Source organism: Periophthalmus magnuspinnatus, chromosome 12 (genome assembly GCF_009829125.3).
Source record: "Periophthalmus magnuspinnatus isolate fPerMag1 chromosome 12, fPerMag1.2.pri, whole genome shotgun sequence".
Lineage (NCBI taxonomy): Eukaryota > Metazoa > Chordata > Actinopteri > Gobiiformes > Gobiidae > Periophthalmus > Periophthalmus magnuspinnatus.
This window is the reverse complement of record NC_047137.1, coordinates 4,214,406-4,223,631: the sequence shown is the minus strand read 5'-3', so window position 1 is coordinate 4,223,631 and position 9,226 is coordinate 4,214,406. Positions and strand designations below refer to the sequence as shown.

General features: G+C 41.5%; 1 protein-coding gene across 1 annotated transcript; it reads left to right on the top strand.

Annotated features, from left to right (window-relative positions):
• Positions 1–201: 201 nt before the first annotated feature.
• On the top strand, positions 202–3,435 carry nrarpa (NOTCH regulated ankyrin repeat protein a). The gene has a single exon (XM_033976188.2). The coding sequence runs from the start codon at positions 573–575 to the stop codon at positions 909–911; it is 339 nt and encodes a 112-aa protein (XP_033832079.1). The 5' UTR covers positions 202–572; the 3' UTR covers positions 912–3,435.
• Positions 3,436–9,226: the final 5,791 nt, after the last annotated feature.

Below are 9,226 nucleotides of genomic sequence, written 5' to 3'. Positions count from 1 at the left end.
GGAGCCGTCCGTTTATCATAGGTGAGCCCCCAATCCTCTCATTTTGGATGTTCAAATTAGTTTGAGCGCGTAAAGGTGTGCGCTCTTGTGCCAGGTACGCCTGTGTAAAGGAATGCGGTGTCCAGGACTCAGTTTAGCTTGTTCCTAGTCCCGCATCAGCTCAGGTCCATGTGCAATAATGTGTATTTTGTTTGAATAGACGCCACGTGAATAGCGGCACCGGGGACGCGAAGGAACCAGGTCAAAACTAAGGAAAGCGCGTGGACACGCGGAGTGGACTATCAGAGGTGTCTTCCCCATCCCCTGCGCTAGACGACCTACTGCTCCGCGGGGAATACAGTCAACAGAGGCTGGACCGCTCTTTATGCCCTAACAGTCTCCGGATTCAATTTTTATCTTTTGCACACTGCGTGTGTTTTCCTCGTGTCCTTTTTGGGATATACTACACAGTGGTCTTTCCTCCTTGAAGAGGCTGCTTATAAGTGCCTTATCGCTTGGCAGTGGCCCTCCATAGGACCTGTTCCGGCTTTAGATCCACGCAGGATTACAGTCCCGTATCGCCAGCTGCAGCCATGAGTCAGGCGGACGTTTCCACATGCTCCGCACCACAGCGTGTTTTTCAGGAGGCGGTGAAGAAGGGCAACACCAAGGAGCTGCATTCATTGCTTCAAAACATGACAAACTGCGAGTTCAATGTGAACTCGTTCGGGCCCGAGGGCCAGACGGCCCTGCATCAATCCGTTATCGATGGCAACTTGGAGCTGGTCAAATTGCTTGTCAAATTCGGGGCGGACATCCGGCTGGCCAACAGGGAAGGATGGAGCGCCTTACACATCGCCGCATTCGGGGGTCACCAGGACATTGTACTATACCTCATCACCAAGGCCAAGTACTCGTCTGGCGCCCGGTGATCTGCTGTCAGGTAATCAACTAGCAAAAGCAACAAGCAACAGTAGACCACAAACTGCAAGCGGGATGCAGAAACTGTCTTTACTTCACAGTTGTGCCAAATGATCAGAGTAAACACACAGGGCTGCGCAGTTGTCCCTCACTGTAAACCAAACGGGGTCCTGCACACTCCTGGGCCAAACGCACAGCCAGCAGCGTGTTTGGTACTAAAGCTTTCCTCCTGAATGTCTCCCACATCGCGTCGTTCACTCTACAGGCTGCTGCTGCTGTGCGACTGGCCGAAGAGCCTCGCAAATGTCCCAGTTTCTCTCTCCATCCTCAGTACAGTTGAATAGTATCTTTGTGGGGACGCGGGTCTGACCTATGGCTCCTCATTGTTAAAACTTCCTAAGTTATTTTAAAGAAACACGCACTTGATGTTAAAGCTGTATGCTGGAATATCTGCAAGGGTTGACATGGAGAAGAGGCAGTGTCTCCGTGGGCAGCCAGGTGTCTGCTTATCTGAACAACTTTTACTCCAACATGTGATCACTTTCAGACGTGTAATCATGAACAATTGACTGTGGTGAAGTACTGTACACAATAGCTTTACTTTGTGCATGTTTTAAAGAGACAGTACTGCTGGCGTCCCATCTTTTCAGGCCAGTGTCAGTGTGACCCTTTTTGCCAATGGTCAATGTGTTACTAAAAACAGCTGCTTTCGCTTTGTATCATTTGGAAATTCACTTTATAATCTCCTTTCAGTATTTTATTAACATCCTAGTCATCACTGTGAAAGCAGGCTGGGTTCTTTTATTTATGAAGGTACATTGAGAAGACTTTTTTTGTAATATGTCATGGTTCATCTGTAAAAAAGTGAATCTTGGGTGACTCAAGCTGCTGCAGCCTTGTAGTATAACTGTCCCGTGTGGAGACTCCATTTAAAGCGCCCCATACCAACATATAGGTTACTCTATTGCTGATTCTTAACAAGTGTTTTCTTTTTTTCTCCTTTCCCACTTTTGTTTTGGTTGCCTGTTGCCAGCTACCTCGACTATATAGTGTTCCCTTCATGTCTGTCATCACTGCTTTCCATGCAAGGAATCACATAATTGCGCTTTTTAAATGGATTTTCTGCTGTCTTCACCCGGAACAGTTTTTTAACACTACATCCAAACAAATTCTCAACATTTCATAAGCATACACTGCCATTCCCAATGTGCTACCTGTCCTCCAAGATATTTTTCAGTAAGACAAAAAGTGGAATTGTATCTTTGAAATGCAGGGAGTTTTATTGCACACAAAATGAAGCCCCTGGTGTTGGCCTGGGGTGCTGCAGGCCTTTGGAATAGTTACGACTACTGAGCAGGACCCTCATACTGTTGGACTATGAAGACAAAACAAGAATCCCACTCATGACTGTGGCGCGACTTCACTTTGGAATTTGGTAAACTTGCCTGCTGCATTTGCTGAAAAGTCATGACACCCTAACATTTGTATCAATGCTGCTTGTATGTTTGATTTTTTTGTTTTGTTTTAATGTTATATTTTAAGCCTACTGCTCAAAATGGCCAACAGTTTTATAAAGGCTTCACGGTTGCACAGGTTCACCTCATGAGAAGTGTGTGGTTTGTTTTGTGAAATACGTTACAGTGTGTGTGACTGAATGTGTGAGTGTGGTGAAGCCCTGAGCAGCTGTGGCTCTAGCAGTCATTCTGACTGACTTTTGAAAAACCTGGAGAGGTAACAAGTGAAGTGAGATCCACAACATGGTCGAGATTGGTATCAAGCAACAAACATGAAATATGCATCACTTGTCTTAAACTTGATGTTTTTTCTTTTTGTTTGAATATTGCACTGATGACTGTTGTTGAAAAGTTGGCTTTTATGTGTCAACATTTTTTATTTTTTCTGAATAGAAAAAAAACAAACACAACAAGATACTATTGTATGAATATATGCTCCAGGTGATGTTGTCCTAATGTCTGTGTTACTTTGTGGAAAAACATGGTGTTTTTTAACAAAGATGTGTGTATTGGGTGTATGTATATATACATATGGATATATATATCGCTGATGATGATATCTTTGGGCACTTTCTTTTTTGAAGTGCTGTCTTCCTATTATTGTTGAAAGGGGAATAATACATTTGATGGTAAGATCATTGATTAAAAATTGCACGGTTGTGTGGTTGTTTGGCTTTTCAGGGTCATAACATTTATGACGTATGAAGAAGCCTGCCACCGGATTGGTGTACATGAGTGAGATGACTTTTTTCAAATTTTATTTTTATTTTTGAATGAGAAAAAGTGTGGAGTTTTATTTTTTTGGGACCAAATTGTCTTTCTGGTCTTGCTTCATTTTAAGTGAGAGGAGATCACAACTTGATCCTTATTTTCTTTTTATTTGTTTTTTTTATCCTTTTATTTTTGAACGTTTGTAACACTGTGATGATGACATCATGTCATGTGGAGATGAGTGCTGTATTATTTTTGTACGTTTGTGTACAAGCCAGTAAAGAAATCATTAAACCCATTCTTCAGTCTATGCATGCATTTTTTCATTGACTGTATTTAATTGAATGTACTCATTATTTAGAACTTGGGTATACTTGTTACTTGTCTAGTGCAGTTAAGTGATTGGGTCTTTAGGCAGACAGGTGGATCTTTACTAATGTCGTCTACATGCCTGATTCTAAACTAACAAAATAGTCCTTAGCTGTTTTTTTTTACTGGTGGTGCAACTGCCTTCTCCTCTGACCCCTCCCCCTCCCTCCTGGTGCATTTTTTCATAGAATAGACTAGTTTGGGAAACACCCCACTCTTACCCCCCTCTTTGCCTGTCTTCTTCCAAACCCGAGCCCAACCCAGATCCCCATTCTCTCCCTTTGTCATTCATCTGGCCTCATCCTTTCACTGCCTGGATAAAAGAGTGCAGTGCATTCTGGGTAGGCTTGGTTTAAAGAAGCCTCCCTCCCCTCCCCTGTATGTGTTGCTGGTTTTATGTTACCCCCACAAAAAACGTTCCAACACTCTGCTCTTGTTCTCTCTTTGGAATGATGAAGGCCCAGTCTTTGCACAACTCGGCTCTCCAAAAACGTCTTAGATCCAGCACATTTCAATGCTAGAATGGTTTTATTGGACATTTGCACTTGTAACACAACACTCATTGCTCTATATTTGAGCAATTTGTTATTTGTAGGTAACTGAGAATGCTTTATAGGTTAAAAAAATATGTTTTTTTTTAACACTGCTGCATTTTTTACCGCATACTTCCACTACTTTATATGCCACTCAACAATTATTACATCTTCTACTACTACTAATACTGCAATTGTAAAACAAGTACTACTAGGCTACAATAACTACACCACTATGACATGCATGCAGTACTATCACTTATATGCATATAGACTTGCTTCAGCTAGTCGAGTAATACATTATTTGCAGTTTCCATAGCAATTCAACACTTCAAAACACAATATTCTTTTGAATGTTTTAAAGTCCACCCCATAAACAGGAAACTAAAACATATGAATACTGCTGCTAATATGCTATTTCTGCCAGTGATACTACTAATATAATAATAAATTGTACTGATTGTAATACTAAATGAATTCATTGTTTTTCTTAGCCAATAGTTCTAAAATTTCTTTATTTGGCAATATGTTGTGTGACCCAACTTCTGAATTGTTTTTCTGCTCTTCTTAAGGCCTTTTTGCTGACTAGAAGCCCCCGAGTCTTGGCTCTCCTCCACTTAATTCCCAGCACCTGTTTTGCGAAAGCCGCCTATGTCCCTGTTTCCTGGAAGTACTGTGTTGCTACTGATATTGCATGAGTGTGGGAGGGTCGTGGGAACGCTGACACAACAATGCATCTTTCTACATGTCCGACCTGTTCATGTTGCAACAGTGGCTGGGTGTAGTTGAAGTGTTAAACAGTTTAGCTTCTGCTGTCATCTCGACAGTTCTATAAATATCAACTGGATAACTATCAAGACTACGCCACTACTATTTTTACCTGTACTGCAATAATTATTACTGCAACTGCTATATATTTTATGTTGTATTTACACTATACTGTATTGTTGTATGAAATATTCATCAAAATAGGCAGCTCAGTCAGAGTCCCAAATAGCATGAACATTTTAATAGTGTGATTGGTGACAGCAGCTCAGTTACCAGTAATTAAAAGGTTAGAAATTTAATCCCCAACAACACTGCATACTTGTTGTTGTCCACTTGGGAAAGACACTTTGCCAGATCTGCTTATATGAATGTGTAATGATATTGTCATTGATTATTTAAAAACACTATTTGGGTGATTGTGTACTATTTGTTTGATATAACGTTTCTGGTCCATCACCTACTTATGTCTATAGAGATGTAATTGATTTGCCAAGCATGTGCATGTGCATTGCAAGTATGGTATTAAATATACGTATCTCCTTGGAAACAAGCTAAGTCTTAGGTCAGATCTGTGGAGAAGCAAGTCCACTCAGTCATGGTAAGAATGCTTGTTTTTCAAGGTATTTTTGAAATTCCATATACTGTGCAAATTCTACATACTGTGGAATATTTCTGGCAAATCAACAGAATCACTTTGGAGACAAGTAGGACTCCCAAGTTAAAAGTTCCACAATGCATCTTTAAATATTTCTAATGTTACTGGATGAACAATTTTCATTTGGTCAGAGTTGAACCATCACTTATAAATGAATACATTTGTTATTTTTATATTTTATTATACATTTCAAACCCAGCATCAACATTATCCCTCTTCCCTCTCTCCTTTTCTTCTCTCTCCCAGCTCTCTCCCTCCCTCAGTCTCTCACTTGTGGAGGATGTTTTTGTTGAGTTGTGTTCCCATTGTTCACACACTCAGTTGGCTGGCCTCCCAGGGCTGCTGCTGCTGGCTGCTTGGCCCCTAATAGGTTCTTCATGTTCCTTGGCTTTCCTCGCTCATTTCGGTCTGGAGCTGTGCACCCAGCAACACCAGGCATTTCACGAAGGAATTCTGTCACCAAGATAGTATCCATTGTATTTGAGAATGGTGTTTTTATCTTTATTATTTGTTTAAAAATGTTTTTCTTGTCTGTATATGCTATGAAATTAATTATATATTTAAAGGTGCACTATGAAACATTTCTGGTGGAGGGTCTGCTACCTGCTTGACTTCATGGGGATGTTATTGCCTTGCCAGGAATGATCCACAGTATGACATTAAACCGATACTATACTGTGGAACATTAAAGACAAAGCTGAACATGGAGATCAGGAGGTGGATGACCCTCCACCAGGAAAGTTAAGTAGTACACCTTTACCATTGCAGTAAAGGAGCATCAAAACACATAGATCTTTTGGTAAGGCAAATAACTATAAGAGTGGAAAACTTGCACTGGTTAGCTATCACATAACATAGCATTGGCCTGTAGCAGAGGTCCTGGTATGCACCTGCAGAATACTTTCACTTTGTTTCTGTTGAGTGTGGGAAAATGTACTTGATTTGCATTACTCATTTAGGTTGTCAGTTATTATTCTACCTTGTTTCTTTAAATAAATGTTTTCACCCAACTGAAAACACAGACAGTATCCGCAGCATGGAAAGCGACAGTTGTAATACAAAGAGGAACCTTACCACACTGTGTCAACCTGTGACTGTGCATGACCTGAGGCTCTACACTTACACAAATATAATGTCGTGCAATCACTGTTTTCACTTCAATATGACAACATAAGCCATACTATCCTGCTCACATGGTGCCCTTCTGATATTTTTTCATTTGTACTTGAAAAATATCATGCAAGACAAAGAATTAACATCTCCATGGAGGTGAGCAGGTGTACTATCCATCTGAAATATTACTTAGTGTACCTTAATGTTGTGAGTGCACATATACTGTATAAAATTAACAAAACCATCACAGTTACCACATGAGCCTTGACAGTGACCTGCAATTTATGAACAGAATATAACTTATTTCATCAGCTTTTTTTAAACAAAAACAACACTCCAGTTATTGTCCATGCTTTAATCCCTGTCTCTGTCGGGTGACAGTGAGCTTTAAATCTTGCTGATATTGCACTTTGGTTTTGTCAACCCCTGAAAACAAAAACATGTCTGTGCCCCCCCCCCCTCTCCCACCCATATATGTGTGTGTATGCAGGGGAGTAAAAGTGAGAGAAAGACAGGTGGTTGGGCCGATCCTCTCCTTGCCCTATGCTCTTTATTGAACTTTTTTTCTTTTTCATTCTCCCAGTTCATTCGTTGCTGCTTTTCCATAGCACTAGTGACAAGGCTCTCCATTCAATGGCTCATTCTTCCAGCGGCCCCCTCCCTCACCGCTCTTCCTTTTGTCTCACACGCGGGGCCTGCTTTTGCTATTCACCAGCCAGACGGACCGCCATTGACTGGACCCCCCCTTTCCCCCCACCAGCAACACCACCCCACTCTACACCATCACACACATATGCACGAAGCAACCTGGCCGGTCCCCACCCTACACTGCTCTGTATTAGGCAGCTGCTATGCTAATGAGGAGGAAGGCATGGATGGAGCAGGCAGCCTATAGTTGCAGAGTGACCCCATGTCCATGCCAGAGCAGCAGCAGACCTCCTGTTACACAAAGGGATGGCCCCTCCCCCTTGTGCTCCTCTGCTAGGACCTTCTCCTTTCTCATTCAAATCCATTTTATACCCCAGTGGTAAAGAGAGCACTAAGTGCAGTATGTAAAGTAAGCCTGCTCCTGCCCCGCGGGCGTAGCCATTCACAAGCCCACAGACAGACACAGCCCTGTGTCCACTCTGGTTTGGGAACCATACCTTTACACACGTGACACCTGCACAAGAGAGGCAGAGCAGAGCCTTCTCTGTACTGTGGTGAGGATCTGAGTAAACTATGTTTTTGGTGTGTATACACCACGCAAACTGAGGGTGATCCAGATCCAAATAAAACATTTATATATTTCATATATTTAAGTCTTTATTCTCATATTCCTTAATTTTATTTTTTCCCCATTCATTTATTTTCAACTTATGACTCATTGCAGTCATCATACATGTGTGTCTCTAAATTGTGAGACCCACTATGACAATAGTCATAGCTTCAACTTTCCATCATCTTTTAGAGCTAACATAATTTCTGAAATTGCTAATGTATTCAAATCAATTAGACCTACCTGGATGGACTGTTTAGAGGATGCATTAGTCTTATTATGACAACAATTGCATATGTCTTGTATGGTTGAGGACTGTGTTGTGTTGCCATGTGTTGGTATGTTTGTGTTATGGAGAATGCATCCGTGCGTCTCCATGTGTTTTGGGGGAGGTGGTGTTGGCAGGAAGCTCTGTTCTGTTATTTAGCTGTGCTGTGCAGTGTGACCCTGTGCCCCATCAGGGAGGGACGTCCTATTTGACATCTGCCTGTTTGCAGGGGGAGAGGCTTGAGGATACGAGGGGTGGGCTGCCCATATGGACCTCCAGCCCCCTGCTTTTATCAGCCCCACCCTAACTCACAGCAGATCTCCTGCTGCCGCCAGTTTTTGTGTCACTCTCTGCCATTCCAGCGCATTATATGGATAGGGATACTTTTCAAAGTACCAGGGACAATATCAGACTTTTGCTATCATAGCCAAAGAAGACAAACAGATTTTATTGTTATTTTTTAAGTAAATGCTGTTGGAAATAAAGCATTTGTTAATCAGCATATAAAATATTCCACTACTAATTCATCATTTAAATTACTTTACAAATCTGACTCAGCATCAAATTATTTTGGCGGTAACTCCTCAGATCTGTTGAAATATGCAAACACCTAAAAAAAAAAATTGCAAATAGATAAACATTAGGCGAGTAGCCATCAGCCAGTGGTCATCATATAATGAAGAACAAAGATCCTTCACTATGTAGTCACACAGGTTTGAAAACCTGCCGATGCTCTAGCCTTGTACTGAACAGGGGAATAGGCTGCTGTGGGCACAACACTTCCATGCATATCAAAAATTTTTTTTTTCTGCTTTTAAATAATGCTGTTACTGTAGACACTAGAGAGATTTTGAACTGTAGTAACATAATATACTTAATCATTTTAACTATTTAAATGCCATATGGCTTGTGTGTGAATGGACGTATCAAGCGGATCGTCCATCTGTACTCTATAGGCCAGGTTGTGGATTAGGCTGTGCTGGTACAATGTTCCAGTGTGCACAGCATATATAGGCTAACGAGCTCGAGCTCTTTAACTTGCAGTGAGTAACAGTAAGCACACAGTGGCTGATACAACTGTCTGCTCCCCTCTTCACCATAATACCACTGTGGAAGGCTTACTGTCAATTAGGTTGT